The 26060-nt window shown below is 40.0% G+C and overlaps 2 protein-coding genes across 3 annotated transcripts in view; one reads left to right on the top strand and one right to left on the bottom strand.

Annotated features, from left to right (window-relative positions):
* Positions 1-26060, bottom strand: part of cep89 (centrosomal protein 89) — a 72451-nt gene that overhangs the window by 15239 nt on the left and 31152 nt on the right. Inside the window, exon 17 of one of the 2 annotated variants that reach the window (XM_049602330.1) lies at positions 13134-13204. The exons of the other annotated variant lie outside the window; for it this stretch is intronic. Coding sequence (XP_049458287.1) covers positions 13193-13204 — 12 coding nt within the window. The 3' untranslated portion in view covers positions 13134-13192. Of the gene's footprint in view, positions 1-13133; positions 13205-26060 lie in introns of those variants that run through there. 2 annotated transcript variants of the gene reach the window in all.
* Positions 5-26060, top strand: zgc:165481 (uncharacterized protein LOC100073327 homolog). Its single transcript, XM_049602420.1, has 2 exons — positions 5-136; positions 21849-26060. The coding sequence occupies exons 1-2, from the start codon at positions 73-75 to the stop codon at positions 22589-22591; spliced, it is 807 nt and encodes a 268-aa protein (XP_049458377.1). The 5' UTR covers positions 5-72; the 3' UTR covers positions 22592-26060.

Below are 26060 nucleotides of genomic sequence, written 5' to 3'. Positions count from 1 at the left end.
CACACACACACATGCACACACACAAACAGAAGAATGAGATGTGGAGTGTTGCTATGAAAGAGGCGGATTTACATGAAGGACAGCGCAGCAGAGACAACTGGAGTGGAGGAGGGGGAGTCACACTCATTGGGACAAGGTGAGGAACAACACAAACACACACACACTGAACTGCAGATCTTTTATGGAGAGACTGGTGTGGGTGCATCTGTCCTTCTACTGCATTTGTGTTTATTTGTTTGGATGTGTGTGTTTAGAGCAAATAACAGTTCAGTTTTAGACCAATATTTAAGTTGTTGTATCAGCAGCTGGTGAGCTGCTGACAGTTCAGAACTACTGCAGGTAGTTCAGTGCACACACACTCGTACAAGTGGAATACATGCTCATTTTTATGTGGATTAGTTTGCCTCAGTTGATGCAGAATAACAGTTATTGCAATAAAGCCAGGAAAAAAAATCACTAAAAGAAAACACGGTAAGAGAGAAAGGAATGCAGGGGAAAATAAATATGCACAAAAAGAAACACAGAGGGTGGATACTGTATGTTGCTACACCCTGTGCTCTGCATTTGGAGATTTAGTGATGAGAAAAACAAGGTCTGCATAAGGACAAACGCTGTGTGTGTGTGTGTGTGTGTGTGTGTGTGTGTGCGCCTGCCCTCTATTTGTGTGTGTGCATAGAAGTTTATCACTCTGTCTGCATGATAAAGGTTAAAGCAAACAAGTCATCTTCACCTTTTCACTCTAAATAATTATGCACTAACCAGTAGCTGCCTTGTCTGGATTTGATTCAGAGACATTTTAAACAGCAGCAGTTTTTCAAGCACAGATTTGTTTGTAGATTTGATTCTGATTTTAAAAAAAAATACATATATATATATATGTATATATATATATTTATGGGCTGTATTTCTGAAGCTGTCCTATTCCTTCTTCTAGTAATTATGATCCTAGCGGTATCTAGGCTGGTGAGTTGTAATTATCTTAACATGATGTGTCCACACAAATCATAGTTTCCCCCCAACTGCTCCTGTCTACTACAACCACAACGCATTGAAAACATGGCTCCTCTTTAAAAAGCCTTTTCCAGAAAAGCACCAACAGATGTCAAATACTTTTCCATAGCCACACAAATAACAACCAAGGAGACATTCATGTTGTTCCCCACAACAAAAACATGGTACAAGTACATGCAGAAAAATTGCTCTTTATAATGACTAAGTGCTACTGAATCAGTAGAATGTGAAGCAGACATACAGCAGAGCATCAGGTTGCTGAGATGAAGTTTCTTTTTAAAATGAGTGAAAATGTTTCTCTCACCTAAAATACTGCACTCAGTGCTGTGTCGGAACTACACGTTAAAAACTATTAAGAATTACACGAAGAATTTTTATCACCATTTAAATAACTTAAAAGCAATAATATGATACATTTTCTAGGATTTAGCCTATGGTTGGGATTTTAAATATGTTCACTTGTATATATGGCTTAGTGTTTTGTAAATTCTATGCATTTTCCTAATTTTTTTCTTTGGACAGAGGGCTTGCTCTTAGATTGGTCACCTGATGGAAAACAAATAAAATTAAACAAAATTAACCATGATAGAACTGAGAGCTGAGAGCATGCCAAAATTGTTGCTCCACATAAAAAGGACATAAGTAAGGAGGTTTGACAGTAGTATAGTCTTTCTATTTCCACACCCTGATGTTATTTTTTCCTCCACATGGTGAGAGGCTGTTGGGATAGCATCTCTTTCACCAAAAAAATCCCTTTATTTGCAAAGCACCTGTAGTCCACATAGATAAAAATCAGACCATCATGCATAAAACATTAAATCATTATCATTGCGATCAATTACTCATTTCATGACAGATAAATAACCTCCTTCATCAGAGTCACAAACCACCAAATACATTATGTAGCCTTCTGGCTTACCCAATCAACACGTACATAATTACTGACAACAGAGTATAAACAGAACCATGACGCAGTAACATGACACTCAGGACTGCATCATCAGTATGGAAGGCTAGACACATAGTGGAAATGTTTGTTCAGCGGTATGCACTTTGACAATGCTTACTATATGTATGAATGACAATGATAGCAGTACCATATGCCCTGCAGCCTATTGGTATAATTTTCTGACCAAGGGGCATAAATTTATAATATTTCACCCCCAGAATGATCATTTGTGTATCAGCTACTTACCCTGTGTAAAATTTAATTCTCGAAGAAAACTTTCTTTTTCCCACATGCCACCATGATAAATGAAGAATCCAAAAACAGTTGGAACAGCTGGAACTTCTGCACAAACAGTCTCAAGCATGGACAGGAAGTTCAAAGGCACCTGCTTTCCTAGGCGCTATCAGGGCGTGCAAAAAAAAAAATCAATAATAAAACAATAATTTTGAGGGCACAGTATTCCTCCATTCCTGAAGAGTCAGGCTCTGACATCGATTGGACAGATGTGAAATACACATACATGCCTTTACCATTACCCTAAGCATATAATTTACAACAGTGTTATTATACCGTACCAGTGTCATCCATTAAATCATCCTTAAAGGGCAGAGACCAAGATATATGAACTGACTGCCTCTTGAATTAAAAGGATGCCACAATTCCTAAAAAGATTTTCAACCATGAAGTGTCTTGTTTCACCACAGACACTTTGCCTTACACACAGATCAAATACAGTATATTACATGACACAACCTGGATTTTTTTTTTGATAAGATATCAACCAGTGATGTTACAGACACCACCCATTATTAGTTTTCAGCAATAATTAAATTAGGTGCATCATCAGATCAACAACTGAAAACATTTCAAAGGCTGTGCTTTTCACTCATTGACCTCTGTGTAGCTGTTAGGCTTACTAACTGCATGCTGTTGTGCATGGAACAGGCCACAAATTGCTAGCAGTGTTTCAGCAAGACAAGACAATATGCAAACTGTGAGTTAGGCAGTCAATCATTGTGTCACAAGTAATGTGTCTGACTGATGAAGTATCTGACCTGGTTTTTATTTATTGACATCTTACCCAACACTGTGGAGTACAGGCGTGTGTGTGTGTGTGTGTGTGTGTGTGTGTGTGTGTGTGTGTGTGAGAGAGAGAGAGAGAGAGAGAGAGAGAGAGAGAGAGAGAGAATGTAAGAATGACTAACGATGCAACTGGATACACAGCTCAGGACCACACTGACTTAGCACAAAGAATCATATGAGAACTGAGGAAACATAATCTATATACTGTATAGCTAACACTAAGTCCATCGGTTTATAATATTAGTTTAGTGGTAATTATTATTGATCTAGTATAGTTTAGTAATGGTGGTAATTTTACACAGGCTTCGCCTTGTAACAATCTGCACATAACTGCTCACTTAATACTGCATAAGTGACACACTCACCTCTCTTCTACCACTGGTTCTCTGCAGAAGAACATCTAGGTGGTTATTAGGTGGTAGTATATGTCATCAGCCCCCACTCTGCTGTAGTCTGACGTACTTAGCGGCCAGCAAAAATGACAGGCAATTTTCCCATGTCTTATTTCATGGCCAAAGTTAGGGATCTTCTAAGATCCTACTGGTTCTTACAAGTAAAAGCTCTGACCATGATTTCTCAGTGTTTGAGAAAGTCACAAAGTGCTTAATCAAGCCAAGACAGTAATTTAACCAGTCCTCTCACTATGTTTTGACAAAGCTGCCTTGTTTTAATATGACCAAAGTAACCCATATATTGACCGATATCACTGATGTAAAAGGGTCATCATTTGCACTAATTCAGCCTGGGAAGACCGCCCTGATGATGTGAGGTCAACATTCTGTTTCACTCTCAGTATCAGTCTAGACTCAGTTCCACCCGCCTCATATCCAGAAAGTAAAATCCAACTGGGGCCAATCAGGAATGTGCACCATAGCTGACAAGGTAAGCAGCCAATCATGGTCTGTGTTGTCGTACATGTAGGCCGCTGTTTGCAGAACAATAAAGGTGGCTCCGGAAGCAACAAGTGCTAACTGTAATGTTAGCAGAGTAAACACAGCAATAAGTGAAATTATTGAAGAAATAGAGTCAATAACAGTAATTAAATAAGAAGAGTATCAAGTGGCTCTGTTGATGAAGATGAAGGAGTTTGCCTATCAAGGCAAGTACTCCCGCCCACTGAAAGATTTTGGTGCGGGATCGAGTCCAGAGTGATACAGAGAGTGACACAAAATGTTGAGCTCACGTCATCAGGATGGTCTTACCAGGCTAGCAATAATCTGGAAATGTTTAACATAGTCCAAAGCTTCCTATGTTAGTCCAAAACTGTAAATGAAATTCATATTTTTAATGTATCTACAAATCTGTTTGTTGGAGTTTGCGAAGGTAAAATGAATCATAATGTGTAGTCTATAGAGGATATGTACAGTGAAACAGACGGGCACATCAAAGATGGCTCGCAATATCAAACATCTTTGCCAACAATGTTCAAGACACTCTCAACTTAAGTTTGAGCAGCTCAGAAACAGTTGGGTGGCTACTGCACAATGCCCTGCTGACAAGTGGATTGTAAATATTTATCTTATCTAAATCTAGTTCCATCATATGCTGGGCCCTTGGCCAGTTAAGAGCCTTAGCCTTCAGTAAGGGCCCAACTCTCTCCCAAACCAGCAAGCAAATTTGCAGTTATACTTGTAATGAATAGCATTGGTATTTTCTGTTGGAGAACCATAACCTGCGCAAGCAAAATGTCTTTAAAGCTGGGTCTGAATCTCCATCAACCCCCCAGGGAAGCAGCAGGGCGACAGCATCAGCCCAGCCGAAGCGGTGACATTTAGCCCTCACAACAGGCTGAGCAGAGCAACGCTAAACCAATATACCCCCCCTCCTAGCTGTAGCCCAGAGGCTGGCTGACCTTCTCCACACAGTAACAACAAAAATACTAAAAATTCAGAGCAGACTGTTTTTTTAAACTACAATCCAGTGGGGGATCAGTTGTATTAAAAATGTTTTTTCATTATTTTTCAACACTTTTAACACAAAGTTCCATTAAGATGGTGCGGTTAATTTGTGGTGTGAGAACATATGAACCAACTACAGGATTTTATGAGAGCAGATATGCTATTTTAGCATGATTTCAAAAGCTAAACTACTGATAACTCCATGTGCTCATCATGAAAAGTGTTCAGGAAATGATCTTATAATTGATCTGAATAAGACCATGTATATGACTTCTTTATGTAAATCATTTGGTAACCATGGTCACACATATGCATGTCAGCGTGGGTATTTTCCCTGATTAATAGGTCAAAAGCTGTTAAAACTGCTGTGCTTTATCCGACTCCATGCACTTTGTCAGTTCATTAAATCTAATTAAAAAGTGTGTGACAGCAATCCCACAGTAATAAGCCCCAAATAATTGCTGTACAAGACGCTTCCTTTTCATCCTGTCGCTACCTGTGAGTCATTATTCATAACATGTGCTTTGATTTGCAATCACATAATAGCCCACTCATAATGCTTATAACCAGTTATTTCTCTGTGAACTCACCAAAGAGTATAAATATACAGAAGCATTGAAAGGCTGCATAAACTTCTGTCTGTTGATGCAGGAAGACAATCCAGTCAGTCCCTAAAACTGTCCAGTCAGGTTATCTGTCCATCCGGTATCCTGTTCATTTGTAAAAAATTCATTTGTAAAAAATCAGTGTGAACCGGAAAAAGACCAAAACTAAAGAGCAACAATATATCATTTTTTTCCCTTGGTCCGGACCAAATGAAGAGAACTATAGGTGTGTTACCACACTTAAGAGTCACAATTATGCTTTACTGCACGTGAGCATCAGCTTTCCATGTATTATGCTTTGCTATATACATCAGCTTTGCCTTTAAACTTCCAAATGTTGAATATTTATGTCTTGATATGTATATGGCGTCCAGACTCAGAAATGGTCGTCCATATGAAACCGAGCCAAAGCTGATCTCTTGGTCCTACTCCCTATTCAAAGCCAACCATGTGTCAGCGCTGCCACATGTCCTGCCTTATGCTAAAATACGATTTGTGCTGCAGCCACCAACTGCTTCTAACGGTCTGAATGGACAGTAAATCTTGGGCTTGTGTTAAAGGCTACTGTATAAACACCCTCCTCTGATTTAATCTGTCAACCTGCCATTATTCTAATTAACACCTCACACACTCTCTTTCTTTCATTTTTGTATTCTTTCAGTCTCTCTTCCTTTCTTTTGTATGGATCCACATTAGCTCCTGCATTGTGACAAAGTGGTGGACACAGGGCCTAAAGAGCAATAAAATCCACGGAGGGAGACAGCTAGGGTGAATGGACAGGTCAAACAAACACAGGACTTTGACCCAGAAGACTGGGATATGAAACTGACTTGTTTTCAGGTATGAATAAGTAAGTCACATCAAGCTGTCACCTCACATCAAGTTACATTTAGTGCGCAACAGGACGAAACCCAACAATGATTTTTTTTCGTAAACCTAACCTAACCAGTGGGGTCGCTGATTCGTAGGCTATCATATGAAGTGTGCACAAAATTTCTTAAGATAAATCGTTGTATGACAATATGTGGTACCTTAACCTTGTTCAAATTACTTTCTTTTGATAGTCCGTGTGATAATTACTAATGCTTGCACTAATCTTATGGTTAAATACGTAAAAACATCATACCCTTTTATGTGATTCATTAAGTCAGAAATCAAAATGTTTAAATGACGTGCAACAAACTCCATTCACTCAGCTATAAAGCATCATTGCATGTGTTAACAGACTGACCTTTTCTGTTGAAATTGGCCGCCTTGTGTCATTAGGTAATGAAGCAGTTCTATAGGGCAGGTAGACATCAACTACATGAGACCCTACTCTACACCCGATCCTATTAATGTCAGCATAGTGAAACCAAAGAACACAATAGAGGGATTGACTGGATAAAACTGGATCACCTGTTGCAGGCATGCAGTGAAGCAAGTGGAAGTAAAGTTGTAACTGAAGGAACAAGCATGATACTGTATGTTTCCTACTGTGCTGGTTGCATACAACACAGCTTCCAGTGATAGATAATGCAAGATTGCGGTCGCAAGTCAGCCCAATAGAAAAACATGGTGGTTGTACTTGCTGACTTCCAGTGGCTAACCACTGAATGATAAAAACTAAAAATATACTGAGCATCTCCCAGTGGCTAACAGCAGAAATGTGTGGGTTATCTGGGCAGCTTCAAGATGCGACAGGGTTCAACGCTAAGGTTTTTTTTTTTCACTTGCCCAGTCGGGCAAGTTGGTCAGAGATGTACTTGCCCCAAGTTTAATTCAATTTAAGCGGCTATCAAATAACAAAGACTGCAGTTATTTTTATGTTATGTAATCTTTATTCACACTGTATTTATTAATTAAAACAACATATGTCATGTATTGTAGCTTAATTCCTACACAAAAATGACAGTGTCAGGGCTTAAAGTGGAAAATTTGTCAATCGTTCTCCATCTATAATTTTGCGCCCTACTTGAGCCATGCCCACCTCTATTTATTTTTCACCCCTCTCTCCTGTTCTGCTGTATTAACACTGGGTTTAATATATTTTGCTTCCATCTCTCTGCCCTGCTCTACTCTACTTCAACGCTACTTAGCTCTCTCTCTACTCTACCAGTAGACTACCACATCCACCTGTTGCACAAAACACACACAGCAGTGTTTCCCCTAGGATGGAGTTGTAGCAGCGGAGGTTAAGCATACGCATGAAAAATAATTTTCACATGCGTGAAACTTTTTTGTATGCTTGCAAAGCACAGCCTGCTGGGATGTTTCTATGTATCTACTGGCACCAGAAGGGCTCTTTAGGACTAAGTACATACAGTACATTTGTGCACAGTAATGAGCAGGTGAAATGTCTGTCTAGTTTACATATGAGGTGTCTCAAGATTTTGGAACATACAATTTTATTGAATATAATAAAAGTAAAAAGTCACATGACATGTTGCTGTTTTGTGCTATGACCTATTTAAGTGTTGGAAGTTGTTATTTATGTGACAACGCCTGAACGCAACACAAGCTCAGCATGAGTGCCGTGCTGCGCTGCTGTGCGAGCAGCGTGTTTGTCTGTGCATAACAGCAGTCTAATGATGGTTATTTACACAGTGTCCATAACAATAACTTTGTCAGCTGACAAACAGCATTGGGCTCAGGGTCAGGTTTGGTCAGGAAAATGCGGCCCGAGCTGCTCTAGCATGCTCAGCTGTGTGTGTGGCGGAACTCCGCCATGTGCAATACAGAGAGCAGAGGAGAATTGTTAACACGTGACCATGTAGAGACAGAAATGACACGATGACGTAACACCATAAATAGTATATTGTTATGTTATTATATGAAGCGTCCGTTGCGCAAAATAATATCAATGGGGGCTGTGGGCAGGACAGCTGTTACACAGCTGTGCCTGTCACTTCAGGCAGAGAGACCGCTGCATCAGAGCAGAAGGAGCACATTTTAAAATACATTTATTTAGTTATTAATTTTTACTATTTTTAGCAACTTGCCCGATTGGGCGAGTTGTTAGTTTACATGCCTGACCTTGAGTTTTACTTGCCCTGGGCAATCGGGCAACCGTTATTGTTGAGCCCTGTGTGAATATGGAAAACTTCCTGAATGTGAAGAGCACTTATTTACAGCTAACTTTTCTTGGCTCAGTAAAGTTAGAAATGATACACAGTGTACAGCATAAACCTCAGTGTCAAGAAGGATCTGATTTGCCACCTCTCAAAAGACTCTGCTGTTATGCCCATCTAGTTAAAAATCTATGGCTTTTGCTGAGGAGTAAAGCTCCTGTGGTATGGGAGCGTCTACAGGTGTGAGAGGTTGGCTTGAAATGGCAAAAGATAACTCTATGGGGTTAGTGCAATGAAAGAAGTAAGGAGTAAGGCTCTTTGTGTCTGCTGGGTTTGAAAAACTTCAGCGAAAGAGGATGTAACACCAGCATTTTTTCTAATAGCACACTAATATGCAACACCCCTTGGTAGAGAACTGGGAGGCCAACACAACCCACAGCTCATTAAATTAACTCTGCTCTCCCACTCAGGTGTGTCACAAACATATGCCAATGCCGAGGTCAATGTCACAGTTAGTTCTAGTCATAAATAAGTTCACAAACACGTCCATCTATGGGGGGTTCAACTTAGTCAAGCTGGAGAAGAAGCAATAACATACTGCAAAACACTAGTATGTTTAGGCACATGACAACTCATGATTTGGAGTAATTTTCTCTTTGTCTTGATGGATGGTACAGCAACACAAATGGTTAGCATGGGCCTGATTCATTACATGCTAATGGTGTGCTAGTGTTTGGATGGAGAGGTCACCAATGGTTTGTTGGTTTTTAGTAGAGCTGTGAAATCTGAAGCATGTTGTGGCTGTAAAGAGCCTGATAACTTTACTTTTGTGTTTATCCTTCTGGCTCTTTTCTCATTTCTTTTTATCACTTCTCTGACATATAATCATTTAGATGTAGAGGTAGAATAACAAAGTGAATTGTTTTATTCCTGTCTTGAATTTATGCTGTATATTTCTGCAGAGCAGAGCTAATTGCGCTGACAGATAGTTGTCAGTTACTACACTGATATGTTGTTCTTCTTACAGTTGTGTTCTACATTTTGATTAGGAGGCAACAGGGCACAACACTGCCATCATGATGTGGATACTGCGGTTGTAGTTACTGTGGTATAAAGCTGAGCAGCTATTCACTCAATCAGTGGCAACAATCATACATGGATGTGCACTACAAGAAACCAGCAGCTAAACACTTACAGTGTCAGCAGGGCTATCATCATGTTTACACTGGAAAACATGGAGGCTAATCTCTGAAAGCACATTGAGAGCACTTTTTTGGTACATGGGTGGGTAAAAAAGATGCCTCTGAAAGTAAACCTGCATGCACATAGGGAGAACATGCAGTCACCACACAACAGCTCAGTTGGGATAAAACCCAGGACCTCCTGGCTATAGGAAGTGCTTCTCTATCAACCATCCCATGACTTTTTTAGTGATTTTCTTTCTTTCTAATATCTATAACTGACAGTATTCACAAATATATTTGGAACTTTCCTTCAAAGCCACTGGAAACTTGGCCTGAAATATTAAAAATTCTTTGAGCTACCTATTAACTTCATGGTGAATACAGATTTGGGTGGTATACCCAAGTTTGCTAGTTAGTTTAACACAGTAGCTTTCAAACCATGTGCAGTATGCATGGGAATGAATAACAATATTTGGTTACTGTCTGTGCTGCTGTTTGTGATGGAACCATCATGTGGCACAAGCATGTAAATTTGATCAGCACAGGAATGGCAATATCTGAGACTGTGCGACCACTCACCAGTCATAGTGGATCAAGCTGAAAATCGGTCGATAGTGGTCAGCAGCACGATTGGTGTATCTATAGGTTTACTTTTTTACTCGACTTGAGCATCTAATGAAGCTCGTTCTGACAGGCCACACTGTCAACTGTGACTGGATGAGCTAGTGAGCCACAAACTCTCAGCTCTCACTTATGATATTGTGACAGTGTCACTGAGGCTATTGCTGTGAATTCTGTATCTACACTGAAAGGACCTACACCTCCTCAGAAAATGTGACAAAGGGGGCCACGGGGAATTCCAAAACAGCGATGAGTCAACTGGCCAGATAGTATGTTAAAATTTCCCATTAACACATTATACAGTTTCCTTATTGGTTTACTGAATATAACTACTTCAATCCTTTTGTTTCCACATCCTGTTTGTACCAGCATATCTGAACATTATAGCATGTCATTGTTACAGCACGTTATGTTTTAGTAGTACTGGGGCATTGGTGGCTTAGTGGATAGAGCAGGCGACCCATGTACAAGGCTGTTGTCGCAGTGGCCCGGGTTCAACTCCAGCCTGTGGCCCTTTGCTGCATGCCTCTCCCTCTCTCTCTCCCCCTTTCACACTTGACTATCCTATCAATTAAAGGCAAAAATGCCCTAAAAATATCTTTAAAAAAATGTTTTAGTAGTACTCATTTTTCTCCCGGCTTTACACTCTTGTGTGTGTCTGCATTAAATGGCAGGGAGCTTCCAGAACTGAGCTACATTCCCAGACATAGTGCAGTAATTGCTGCTTGTAATGAAAAACACTTAGACAAATGTTGTCCTGACACAATATTTTTAGTGTCAGATGCGTCATTTTAGAGCCGCATATTCATCTTTCTGACAGCCAAAGGCTGGAGAAAAATGTCTGAATTTATGTTTAGATGAGAGCAGAACAGTTTCACAGATCAATGCACAGAATGTGGAGCACAGATGCTATAATTAATTTTACAGCAGTGTGTTTAGATTAAGTACCAATCCACCCGATGAAGCACAGATTCCTACTTTTCTATCAAACAAAGCTGAGTACTACCTGACCCAACCCCTAATTATCCCCCTTAATTGAAAAGCTCCGTGGCTTATGTTCATGACTGGATACTGTCCAGTGATATTCAATGCGTTTAACAACTTGTGTTTTGGTTTAATGAGTGACTGTGTTAACTGGTAAGTTTCAGCCAGATGCATTCATGGTTGCTTGTGGTAACTTACATAAATGGTAGGCTAGATAATAAACATAGATGGGTATGTATTTAAAACTGATTAAAGTAAAACTGAAACCTTTTAGAAGCTTTCAGAAGCTTGTGTTTCTAACAGCTGCCGTCACTACGAGAAACCACGATTCATTCAGTTGATTCATCAGTTAGTAGGTCACTCATTACACTGAAACACCAGTTGCTCTGAAACAGTCGTAATCCTCTTAAATATCAACTATGACAATGACATATGATGACGTTGACTGTAAAAGGGTCTATTGGTTGTTTATAATGTCAGTGATCTAGACCTTAAAGATTACTGTAACTATAACGTCAAAACCTTAAATTTAACAAAAATAATACTCCTTAAGTTTAACGAAAATAATACTCACAATAGAGTGTACCAGGGCTGACGTCAAAACCCGGAAGTTTAGCATCGCGCTGGCTCCCGTAAGAGAAAGCGAATGTGATTTTTGCATTGCGTTTTGGATTACGTCAGAAAATAAGCTCTGTGGCTAACACAAGTTTATGATACTTACAGGTTTTGTTCAGCGAGATAATCTTCACACATGAACACCTTTCATACCGCATCTGAAGCTTAAATGCGATCGCCAGAAGTAAAAAGCTAACATTAGGCTTTAACGGACTACATGACTACTCCACGGTCGCATGACTCTTGACATCACCGCCACTACGCTTTCAACTGATTTCGGCCGCTTCATTTTAAAAACATTGTATAATGTGGAAATCGGACCGTTTAAGCTAAATAAGAAGCTGTAATGGCGGACTGCCAGCACTCTTGCGTATTTGGGGGCGATGACGTTTAATGTCCCCGACAGGGTTTGTAGTCGTATTGAGCAACTTGTTAGCAACCGCCTTTTTTACAACACGTGAAAGCTTCAAAATTCACAAGTAGGGTATTTACTGATGTGTTTTATGTCGTAGAACAAAACCTGAAACTCGCTTAAGCTTTTGTTAACCACAGACCTTATTTGAGGCATTTTACCAAAATCCCATTCAAAAAAAGTATTGACTTTTAGACGAGAGAACCGGAAGTGCTAAAAGCGCTAACGGAGTTCCGGGTTTACTGGCACACTCTATAGGCAAAGTTTTTGTGCTGTGATTCATAGGGGTATCTAAACAATACAGTTGAAGCCTATTCTGTGTATTTTAACATGCATTTTTAAAAAAAAAAAAAAAAAGAAGCTAGGGTACCCCAAGACGGCTCTGTGTTTACCTTTAATTGCTGTTAACATGATGAAAGATCTGCCAACAGCAGCATGAACATAATCCTCTGGATCAATGGCATAATTCAGAGAAGCATCACCAAGCAGATATTCTGACATCAAAGGTCAAAGCTATCATCAACAATCCACACTGAAAGGAGACAGAGGAGAAGAGAGAGGAAGGGACAGGGGAGCAGAGAATATAAGGCATGGGAAAGATAAGTGTCCAATCTTGCCTGTCATATATAAAATGGCATTTTACAAATTGCAAGACACACATACTCACACAGACATGCATGCGAACACACGCACACACTGCACTGGGGGCCTACTGTGAGGTATGTCTTGTCAGACACCTGCTGTAAGTTTGTCAGTCAAAATGTTGCAGGAGGTAGATCCTCAGCTGTTTTTCTGTTGGTTACATGGAGAGTTTAAAAGTTTTCTAATAGTTCATTGTTGACAGGTGGAAGGAAAAAAGATTATTTCCCAAAATTAATATAACTTTGTTAGTGGAGTCAGACAGAGTCAGACTGTAAATATAAACCCACCAAACTACCAAGCAGTATTTACCAGCTAAAAGCAAAAGTAAATGGTGTTTTGAAGAGAGAGAGCATAAATCAACTAGCCAATTTCCCCCTTATCATATGCTACAAATGCAGGTAAACACAGCTTTTCATCTAGTTCATCTTGCCAAGATCTATGCAGAATATTGATTGTTGTGTAATTCTGGCTGCAAGGGTGCAGATCCAACAGAGTGTCTGGAGCTCAGTGTTGTAGAGACTTCTGTAGCTGTGATAACACAGCTCAGACTTAGTACAGCAACACAAATGGTATTTTCCAATATGCCACAAATATGTTGATCAATACACTTTTTCATTTAAATATATCAAGCTATTGTTGATAGTGGTTTGTAGAATAATTCAAGGTGATACTTTATTGATTTACTCCATGGGGAAATTCTCTTCTGTTTCGACCTTGTATGGGAGCTCAGGGTGAGCTAAAAAACAGCATGGATGGAGCTGGTAGGAACTCAGAGGCAAAGGAACATACTGTTCTAGCCAACAAGTCCTTCAAATAGAATGACAAAATATGCTGTTAGTGACTGCCCTTGAGAATGACATCTCATCTAACGCCCCTATCACCAGGACAACATAATTTTTCAGTGCCTGCCAAAACCATTATAAATCACTGGATACACAAAAAAAAAAAATTTATGATTAAGGCTATGATTAAGGTTAGGCCAAAACAACTTAGTTGGGTTCAGGCAAGATCATGGTTTGGATAAAATAGGGAAGGGACATCATTGGGCCCATAGGGCAGACGCACTAGAAATTTTGCCAACCAAGTGGCTAACTTCTGGTTTAGTCCTCCACTAACTTGAATGGGAATTAAATTATTAAATCCTGATTTTGTGTGGGTTGGGACCCTCAAAAAATGTATCCACTGATTTACAGAAGTCTCTTTTACAACATAAGTCTACGTGAAAAAGTCTTTTTGGGCCCCATAGCATCACATGATGGATTGAAAGTTGTAATTCCATGGTTTGGACTCTATGTCAAATATGCTTCAAAGCCTGGTGCTGTTTGGTCTTTATTAATATGGCTGCTAAAGGGCTTTGTCACTTGAACATAAACGTGTTGCATTGGAGCGCTTGCTGAAACAATTTATGCTGTTGTTTTTCTAGGGAGGACCATCTCATTGTAATTGCATGTGTTAGAATAGCATCTGATTTAATAGGGAAACAGACAATGATGCCCTAATACCACAATAGATGAATTCGGCGAGCGATTTGTGTATGCCGCCATCTTGCGGCGCCGCCATTGCTGCAGTGACATGTGTCAGTCATCAATTCATTATGCTGTCATTGTGAACTGACTCTCTACAATGACAGCATCATGAATAGCTGGATTGATGATGTTAGACAGTGGCCTCCGGTAACTGATGAAGGTATCTTAAATGAGTACCGATATTAATATAGAAATTAATCATTTGTTTGAGCGATAAGCAGGAAAGATTAGAGCAATAGGGAGATAATAGACTGTATCATTAAACACTGTGTAATATCACGTTAGCATAAGTTACGTATGCTGACGTTAGCAAGCTAGCAGCGTGACATTTAATCATTATGAACAGGCTACGTGACCATCACATCATATTGAAGGCGATCGCCTTCAATGTGATGTGATGGTCGTCTAAAAGGCGGTGTAAAATTTGCCTGACCCATCCGGAGCTCAGGTAATTTTGACTCTCAATCAGAGACCTGTAATTGCCGTTTTTCTGGTCATCGGAGGCCAGGCGATCAATAAAATATTCTTGAATACCTAAAACAAAACACAAACACGTGTTGTTTTTAGTCACGTAGCCTGTCCTTAATGATTAAATGTCACGCTGCTAGCTTGCTAACGTCAGCACACGTAACGTATGCTAACGATGTCAAACCCAAATATTTTCAGTCTACAACAAAAATAAAGGAATTGGCCTCACTGTTCCAATACTTTTGGAGGGCACTGTATTACACAGTGTTTAATGATACAGTCTATTATCTCCCTATTACTCTAATCTTTCCTGCTTATCGCTCAAACAAATGATTAGTTTCTAAATTAATATTGGTACTCATTTAAGATACACAGGTATGTGATATATTCTAGCTATTCCTTAGCTAGAATATATTCCTTAGCTAGAATCACACTTTGTGCACCAGATAATGCAGTGTGTCCTAAGAGTTGTATCCTTCAGCATCCAAGTATCTATTATCCACAACTGCTTTCAGACTGTAATAAGACCTTTATTTTTAGTGAATTGCATTCTAAAGCTACTTGTAGGTGGTAAGGACAAGTGTGCTTGTAGCAGTCTATGGTTTAAATGAAGTCTTACCTAAATGAAGAGCAATTATGAACGTCACATCCACTGAGTTTTTTAATTGACTGTGGGTAGTGTATAACATTCCATCCTGGATGTTTATGGTACTTTTAATGGCCTTGATAACTTGAGATTATGTGTTGTTGTGGCATCTGACAATCTACAGAAAGGCTCCAATCATTCAGACTTAGTTTACTCTCATGACTTAACTATTCTAGTTTTGATTCAGTATTTCACACAGGTTAAATTTGTTATGAAATTTTGTTTGATCTTGCTCAAGGACACCTCAAACCACATGCCTGGGTAAAGAGTAGACTCTCTGATTACTACACAGCCCAGTCCAGCCTACCATCTACAGTATATGTTACTAATATTCCAATATACTAGGAGTAACTCTCCAGTGGTTTAAGGAGAACAACAGTAGCATGGAACTGGATCTATAATTACTCTGGAGAGCAAGAACATGATTTCATCCATTCCAGCATCAAGACTTCCTTAATTCTCCTCCAATCAGTTCCTAATTGTAAAATGTCAGCTTCGCTCCACCTCCTCCCCTGTGGTATTGCTCTTGCACAGTGGAGCTACATGACTTTATTCAGATCAGTGTTTCACCTTTCAGATTCAACATATTTACCTTAAAGACCAACTAATCATTTAATATGTCGATAAGTCAGTCAACCAGGCAGTTAACTAGTCTGTCAGGTAGTATACCAGTCAATCAACTGATCAGTCAATCAGAACACAACTACTAATAAAACAACACTAGGAGGCGGTGGTCGTAAATTTCTTCACTCTCCATGTGAAATTTACAATATTGCTCTGACTAGTAGAAAAATAATGGTAGACCGCACAATTACTTCATTGGTTATTATCACTGCCTTTGATAATTTATTGTCTAATGACGTTATCACCCCTCAGTACACTTACAGCTCTATTATTCTGCCATACTCCTTTATGAGCCCTGCCATTTGTCTCTTATCTAGACTCAATTGGCCAACCATATCTCATTATACCTCTCTACAATCCCACCTTACACAAGACCGCTGTGCCCAGTTATCTTACAACCTCAGCAGCTTAATAAGATAGCAATAGTATCCAAGGTATGAAGAAGAAATGTTAAGTGAAAGACAGTTCACTGCTAATTGGGATGCTCTGCAATACCACTGGGTATCTGGGAATGTCTGTGTATAACATTTACATGGAATCTACAGCAGCCATCAACTGCTAAAAGTTAAGCGAATACATTCGTGTCAGCTGCAGTTCCGTTAATGGCCACTAGATGGTGTTTCCAGTGATGAACAAGATGGTGAGCAGTAAATTTCCAACTTCAAATATCACTTGAGAGAACTATGAGCAGCCTCACAGATGCTTTGTGTGTGTTTTTCACATAGACTGAATAATGATCAGATGTAGCCTCGGGGACTACCGTTGGGTTTGTGAACTCCCATTTTGAAGCCTTGAGTTTGGCATTTTGGCTGTTGCCATCATTTGTGAAGCACAAAGTGACCATATTCGGACGAGAGGGAAAGCTGCAGAGGAGCGAGGGGTAGACCTGCCAAAGAACCGGAGGACATTATCCATGGATGGCAGTATACACGTTAATTTCTGTTGTAAAGCTCAGCATTTTAACATGGGAGTCTATGGGGACTGACTCGTTTTGGAGCCAGCCTCAAGTGGCCATAAGAAAAGACGATGTTTTATGAGATATGAAAGACATTGTTAGACCGTATGTTTGTTTGCAATGTAAACTCCACAGGATAGATTTATGAACAACTGTAACCACATTCAAGTTCATGTTGCATAACAAAGATCTGGATTTTATCTTGCCCAATCACAGTGCAGTGCCCTTTCTTTACATATGTATTCGTCGCAGATGTCTGGGAAAAACTGGGTGACTCTGCTCCTGGGATTGATGCAGCATGAGCTGGTTCTTTCTGACATCTTTCTGACATGTTTCAGAAGGGTTTTTAACGCAACAGACTGCTGGCTGAAATATTTAGCAGTCAGCAAGTCACAGAGAGGCCTGCTGGGCAATCGCCAGTGCAACATTCACCTATTCAATCTATATTTCATGGTCATGAATGAATGAATGACTGGCTTTTCTTTATATAGTATCTTCCTGACGGGAGGGGGACTGGTTAATGAAATGTAGAGGTTAAGTAAAAGTAACAGGAATGAGGTAATTGCAACTACAGCTCACTGATGCACTCTGTGATTTTTTTAGGTTTTACTAAACCCCTACCAAACCTTTTTAACCTTTACTGAATCATACATAAGTTGACAAATAAACCTGGGCCTGAACAAAGACTGGAAGGCCACTTTTAAACTCTGCTGCAACCCTGTCTTTGTTTATTATCATGTCAGGGGAGTACTCGACAGAATGCACAAAGTCCTTTACCATTTTAGCAGACATTAATGTCCTCCTCCAGGTATGATTTAAAGTATGTAAAAAACTTACACTAATACTACTACTTTACTTTACAAGGCTTCCCCACATTATAACAGTTTAAAAGAACTCTGAAAAGGGGCTGTAAGCCAATCCACTCTTTCTCCCTCATTGAGAAATTCTAGATCGGCCCCCCAATCTGCCCACCGCTGCTGCTTGTGGTAGGTTTTGCTTTGCACCTTCTCCAGTGCAGCTCGCACTAGTTGACCTTTGAAAGAGTGGTGCATTAACGTTAAAGGAAACAATGGAAAGATTCAGCCATACATGTTTGAGCCTCAGTCAGACCAAGATTCAGATGAAGAGTCTGTTGTGCACCAAAATCAGTGACAGACGTACAAGAATGTTAAGTGTAATTACCATCTTTATTTATGTTGTTTGTTAGCTTGCAGGGTAACTAGCAATGGCTTACACAGTGTTAGTGGTTGTAAAACATACAATAATATCTGCTGCAATGTTACAATGTTAACACTGGCCCAGTTTGCAGCCAAAAACTACAACTCTACCATATTTGCTGTCAAAACCTTGCTCCTTGCTCTCTGCCCACGGTCTGCGCTGGAATTTCGTGTTTCTTTGGCAGTGTTTCCCGTATCAGTCAGCGATTGGTTTGCGTATTAGTGTAATGTACTTACGATGTATATATCATATACATATAATGTACATAAACTAGCTTGCACAGCATATGTTGGAATCTTAGATTGTAAGGAAGTACACAGACATCACCTCCTTTAGTGGAAGAATGAATAAACACCTCGCTAGTAGCAAACTTTGCACAGATACAAGTCAGTATAGCCAAGGTCAAATATTTAGGGGACATAAACACAAGAAAAACAATTTTGAGTGGAAGAGGACTTTGAAAATAAGGAACACTGAATATATTTTAAATATAAGATGTCCATGTCAGGATGTTAAAGAATTCCTTTATCAGCTCCTCAAGGTGAAATTAATTTTTTTTTCACGCTGTTGTTATTTTACAGATTACACACACACAGACCTGAAATACAGACACATGCACAAACAGGACCTGTACACATGCATTTATGGAGAGATGTCAGAGCGAGAGGGCCGCCCATGGACAGGCTCCTCAAGCAGCTGAGGTTTCAGTGCCTTGCTTTAGGGTGCCTCAGCAGTGTCCAGAAGCATGAGCTGGCACCACACTCCGTGTTTGGTCCACCAGGGTCTTGAACCAGTAACCCTCCAGTTCCCAAGCCAAGTCCCCATAGACTGAGCTACTGCCCCTGTAAACAAGCCCCATATGTTTTGAAAATGAACAGGACCAATACCACTGAGTATTTGTTACCTTAACTGGAGATGAAGACCCCAGCTGCTCACCTCTGCTCTGAGCTGGTCTTCCAGAACTGGATGGTTGGAAATTTTAACTTGCCACCTCAGAGAGTTGTGAGCAGACCTAGAATCAGCCTTGCATTACTATTCAAGCCAGGACTCGAATCGACCTGGGGCACAGAGTTCTGACCCCATGAAAACATTCCATTACTGTCCATGTGGGGGGTACATGAAAGGCAGAGGGAGCAAATATGTCCACACCCAGTGATGACCATCACAGGGAGATCGAGAGGCAATATAGTTTTTCCTCTTTGGATGCCAGGTCTGTGCCACTGTGGGGCCACTCCTTGTTCTGGTATGCCCCTCTATGGACACAATGTCAGCCCAGCAAGCACCAGGGACATAGAGACCATACAGTGGGGGATGTCTGTTGCTGAGGACAATCTCCTGCAGTTCTTGGCACTATGTTTGTTGACTCAGCTACATACACAGTACCTGCCAATTAATCTTATTCCCGTCAATTGCTCTTGGCACAATTGATAGTGAAACCCACCAATACCATGGGGGCCTTTTGGCACACATACGTGTGGTGTCAGAGTCCCAAGGCGCGCACACACACACACACACACACACACACACACACACACACACACACACACACACAGTCATAAACTGGCATGCTGACATAAGAAAATAAGTCTGTTGAAAAAAGAAACTACCATTTGTTTACCTATAGAAAATTGCGATTCACAATTCAAACTTTGCTGCAGTCTATTTCAAGAGAAGAGTGCATGAAAATTAAGTCTGTCCTCCCTAAATCTGCCGAAGTGGAACAACTCTTTCTATGATATCATAGAGTTTCCTACCTCTTTCACTTTTAATAGGTCAGAGATATAAGCAAGTATAATCACACATATTCCGCAACCCCCAGGAATGTTCAAATCCACAGCCCAGTTTTTATGCTTTATGACAGAATAGAGTTTAATTATGAAACTATTGTATTTTCATATCTTAAAGATGTTAAAATCAAGAACGACCTTTTATGTACCTGAAGATGAGCGTGATCTCGCCTGCCACAGTAAGGGTCTGAGGCAAAATACAGGAGGTGGGGGGTCCTTACCCTCATTGCTATTCATGCTAGGTGTCGATGGGTACATGTTTACAGCTATTTGACCTTATCAGTGATGACTGACAGTTTCTTGCTGTTCTGCACGAGGGAACTGATCATTGGGAGTTTTCTCATGTCAGCCCTTAATTATGTACAATCGCACTGAAACTGTTGGCATCAACTAATACTGATACCAGGGTGAGTGTAACAATTTGTACACACACTAGCCTAAACCTTTGCCCCAGATCATAGCTTGAATCTGTCTTTGTGGGTGACATGCCAGTGAGAGCTGTGTTTAAAGGGACAGTTGACCTCAAAATCAAAAATATTTTTTCTTCCTCTTACCTGTAGTGTTATCAGTCTAGATTGTTTTGGTGTGAGTTGCCAAGTGTTGGAGATATTGGCTGTAGACATGTCTGCCTTCTCTCCAACACTCAGCTTGTGGTGCTCAAAGTGCCAAAAAATACATTTGATAAACTCCACAGCAACATCTCTTTTCAGAAATCATGACCCTATTACTCGAGATAATCCGCAGACCTTGTTGTGAGCAGGTTCATGTGGGAAATATTTTCTTTTAGCAGAATTGCTATATATATTGCTATATATATTATTTTTAACTACAATACTTCATAGTCAATTTCATTTAGTTTTTTCTGTCTTCAAAGAAATGAAAGAAATGTTGAGATAAGGACAACTTTACATTTTTCAAAAAGGTTTTTCTTTTTACATCCTTCAAAATCAAGAAGGCCTCGCATCCCCCTATGAAACTTTGGTGAGCCGTGGTGGAGGTTGAGTCCCAAAGTTTGGATTCTGTATTCTGTATCACTACAGACCAAATAAAAAGCTACAAAGAGCTTTATACAATCCATGGGATGACAAATAAATAATCAAACAACCTAAAATTTACAAAGTAAGCTTCAATTCAGGGACTGGTCATTTTAATTTAGATCCGTAACAATATTGTATTCCACATGAAATAACCAAATCACCAAGAAATGGGGAAGGAGCAGCTGTCTCTATCACTTCTCCCCAAAGATTAGTAGCGTACAGGTCTCCTGCTTTGTCACAGAGGGCTCTGGGATGACACCCTGATCCAACTCCCAAACCATAAATCATTCATCAGCAGCAGGTACAGAGAGTAGAAGCAGCCAGAGTGTAAGGCAGAGACCTGACCTTTCCCTGCTTGGTAGAGATACAGCAGATAACAGTAGTCAGAATCATCTGCTTATTTCAGCACAATATCCAATGTTCTGCTTTAAAATCACATGTAATACTGGACTATATAAATACAGTACCATTATGCTTCTAATTCACTTTTTCTCAACATGTCTCTGCCTCTACATTCTTCTCACCTTCCCCAGAACATGACTTGAAGATGAGCTGTCCTCAGGCTGAGTTAGAGGAGGAATGTCCTCCACCAGAGGAATTAGAGTGTAAGATCTGTTACCAACGCTACAATGCCAACAACCGCAAGCCTAAGATCCTGGACTGCCTGCACCGGGTCTGCGCCCGCTGCCTCATTAAGATCCTGGACATTGCAGACGGAGCAGGTTTCATCTCCTGCCCCTTTTGCCGACACCAAACTGAAATCACAGAGTATGAGGTGTCAGCCCTCCCTGACGATGCTATCATCATGTCCCATTTGGCAACGCGGGACAAATCCTGGAGTTCCGACCACAACAAGGAGGTGGTCCTGACTCCGACGAGTTTCTCTTCCTCCAGCCCATCTCATGACTCCTCCAACTGCCTGGTCATCACTATAATGGAAGTGCAGAGGGACTCACAGCACTCCCCAAGCAGAAATGGCAGCTCCGATGTCTATGCTGAGCAGAGCCTGGACTCAGTATCGATGGGCTCCAATGGGCTGGCTGATCAGGACGCCCTGTCCAAGTTCTGTAATCATGTCCCACGCATCCTGGTCTGGCTGCTGGGTTTCTTGTACTTTGGCTCACTGCCTCTAGGAATCTACTTGTTGGTGATTCAGAGAGTAACACTGGGCATTGTATGTGTGAGCTTGGTGCCATCAAGCCTGACAGTTTGCCTGGTCTATGGGTTCTGCCAGTGCCTGTGCCAGGGCATGTGTGACTGCTCCTCCAGGGGCTGATAGGATGCTATCAGAGGACTGGTAGTGCAAGGATGGGATAAAGTCAGCCACAGTAAACAGGTATTTGATTTGATTTGTGAAAAGAAATGGCGTCAAAAGGTAAAGAGGGTGACCTCTCCTATAAAGACTTTGCAAGCCTACCAATCAGTTATCTTCATGCAAATAATGGGGCTAGTTAAGAGACCTTTAGTATTGGTCCAGGCTTTTGTTAGGCCAACTGCTGCAACTCAGAGACCAGTCTGGCCCAACAGAAACAGAACTTCTGACAAGATGTGTCAGGTGGAGCAGCGCCTGAACCTACAATTCTGTGATGTATTTCTGTATCCTTTATCTGTTCTGTGTTGTGTGTATGACCTAGTCCATTAATCTGTGACTTGCATAAGGACAGCACTGATAGAGTCCTGGGCCCTCATTTATCAACACTGTGTACCCAACAAAAATCTTGCATGCAGTCATTTATTTTTTTGTTTTGTTATTCTCAGGATGATAAGTTAATTAACAATTGCATTTAAGCATGATTGTTTGATTTTCTTTATTTTCGTGTCATGCACATCAAGTGCCCAACCCTCATGGGTTTACAAGACATCAAAAGTTCAGGTGCAGTGGTCAAACATCTCATAACATAATTACAGGTTATTTTACAGCTCAGTCCTCTACAAAATATTCTACCCGCTTTCCAAAGTTTGGCAAATAAAATCTGCAGCAAAAACGGTTTCATTTCTGAAGCACAAGTCAAGTTTTTCAGTGATCCAGCCAAAGTAAATCAATATAAATGGATGTCATTTTACTGAAAGCACACCCCTTATGTCCTGGCAAACAGGACAGTAAAACAAAAAATTGAACCTTATTGAGAGTCTCACCTAGCTTACACATGAATAGATAATTGCAAGTTCCCATTAACAAAAAGGGCGTAAAATCATGTTGTAGGCAATATGAACACAAGTTAAACTTTAAGGCACCTTTTGGGCAGATTGACAGTAGAAATACAATACAAAATACATATTATGCAAATATGTCTTTTTTTCACTTACCTTTCATTTTTAGTTAGTGTCCATCTTGTCTAGCCTGCATTCAAGGTAACACTACATGTTACCAAATATTTCTTCTCTCTGTTTAAGCTACAGGTAACTCAAAGTTGGATATATCTCAATCATGATACTGGTCTTGCCATCAGCTCCTAGAAATGCATTGAGGAAAAGCATTGCTGCGCTGAAAAGTTTCAGTCTGTTGAACCTGTTGATGTAAGACTGTTGTAACATCTTTACATCCTGGTAGAAACACTGCTCTTCCAGGGCAATGTGACTAACAAAGAGTGTCCATTGGCAGGATTTTTCAGCATAAAAGTTCAAAGTGCTCCAGGTAAGAAAGACAAAGGATATTGACATGTAATGCACAGATAAGGCAAGGCAGGGACTAAATACCCAATTAACTGTAAATTGGCAGTAATATTTTATTTACCTATTTTACTGTCACAGCAGTGTCTTTGAGAACACATGTGATGAGGCTGTTGGTGTTGCATACTGAATATGTCCATCCCCATCTCTATCTTATTCTCTGCTGTTATTTTTATTTTTTTGATTTGGTTCAAATAAGGCATAAACCAGACTCATATCTCAGGTTTTTTGATACTCTTTTAACGTTAAGCAACAAACTTTCCATTCAGTTCCTTGTTGGGTTGAAGATAGCAAGGCTGCTCTGTTGTATATGTGGTACTACTTGTAAAAGGCTCATTTGGCTTGGTATACAGTTCATGTCTATGGGAGTCCTCTGTTACCTTCATGCTGTAAGTCACCATATTGAAGCAATGTGGATTTGATGTTGTGTGGCGCCTCGAGATTATTATTTATGCATTATTTATGTGGCATCTTGATTTTTATTTGCACGTAAGAGAAACTTTCCCCTACATGTACTATCATGGCATATGGACTCCTGAAAGAAAGGTCACAATAAACTATGGTGTAATTTTAATGTAATTTCACATGCATGTGGAGGAAAAATGCTATTTTTAGTCAAGTCTACTAAAGCTTTAAGTTCCCCTGTGAGTATTAAAAAGTAGTTTCCTCTGTGACCAAAACATACATTTTAGTGTGTCAGAAGTTTTTTCTTCTGAGACATGAGTGACATTTCCACAGTCACTTGAATGAAAGGTTTAGACTATAATTTGAGCATTTCATTTTGTAAGTGAAGCTTGTTGTTCATGAGCATGGTGGTGTAGAAATTGTGGTGTGAAAGGTTTATAAATTCACATTACTTTAGGGGGTGCTTGGGGCAGTTATGCATATTTGACAATTACCAACTTTCTTGTAGTCACAAGCATTCTACAATTTATAACCTTTTGTGTACAATGTTGATAACCGAGGGCCCTGGGATGATGACTCTTAGATATATTAAATGATAAACTTCAGGTGATGCTATTTCTCATCAAAATGGATATGTAGCATTTTTGGGGGTGGGGGGGTAATCTCATGCTAACCTGTTCCTCTATAATGTAAGTCCTGCTTATTCTAAATGGACTGATAAATGGTAAATGGACTGTTTGTTCTCTGATGTTGGGGTTCTATATTCTTTTTACCTTTCCTTCGTCACCGTCCTTCTACCGCTATTTCTATACCCATCTCTGTTTTCCTGTGTTTTCCTGTGTTTCTCTCAATGATCTACTGACTGCAGCTCTCAGCTTAATGTCACACTACTGATTACAGAAGCTACAATGAAATAAATGTAAAATTATTTTCTATATGTTGTTTATGTACTTATTTCATGTTTGCTGCCTGCTCATTCAGTCCACAACAATCAACAGTGGTGTCATCAAGGACACAGGATGCTGTTTTCATATTTTAAAACGCTAACATTACATATGTGTGGGCTTATTTGTAATTCTATTGAGAAAACAGGAGATACATTTCAATCTCAAATCCACTGGATTTCTGAAGTCTCTTAACACAATTTGTAACAGGATTCTCCACCAAATCGCGAGAAAAAATGTTGGTACTGTGAGTTTCTAATACTGCACATTATTATCTAGCAGATATGTTTACTTGTTTCAATTATGTTTCAACAATGCTGAGGTTAACATGTTGCTATTTTTAGGTGCAAAAACCACTTAGTTATGGTTAGGAAAACTGTTTTTTTGTTTTTTTCAGTTTTGGTGCCAAAATTATGCCAGGAAAAGCAGTGGTGTCTCAGTATTGTTGTGACATGATCCTCACTGACAAATTGCTACAAATGCCTACGCCTAGAGCCTAGAAAGCTGCTGAAAAAATGCTGATGGGTCGCTACAAACGACCACATTTGCAACCTAAAAAGCCATTAAAAACACTGCAATGACTCACTAAAACACAACCAGTTGTGTTGTTTGTTGGTCTCCGACAGTAGTCTGCAGCTTGGCAGGCAACACGCCTAGGTAACACACCATCTGCTCCACCTCCCAATGACAAAGTAAGCTCATATACTACATCAATTTGAAAACAGT

The sequence above is a fragment of the Epinephelus fuscoguttatus genome, linkage group LG2 (genome assembly GCF_011397635.1).
Source record: "Epinephelus fuscoguttatus linkage group LG2, E.fuscoguttatus.final_Chr_v1".
NCBI lineage: Eukaryota > Metazoa > Chordata > Actinopteri > Perciformes > Serranidae > Epinephelus > Epinephelus fuscoguttatus.
The sequence above is the reverse complement of the archived record's forward strand: the minus strand, read 5'-3'. Positions and strand labels throughout refer to the sequence as shown.

What these genes read in the sequence shown, in the direction of transcription:
- zgc:165481 (XM_049602420.1), top strand. Translation starts at nt 73, where the DNA reads ATGAAGGACAGCGCAGCAGAGACAACTGGAGTGGAGGAGGGGGAGTCA. An exon ending in GTCACACTCATTGGGACAAG is followed by an intron (nt 137 to 21,848) that starts GTGAGGAACAAC and finishes CACCTTCCCCAG; the next exon opens with AACATGACTTGAAGATGAGC.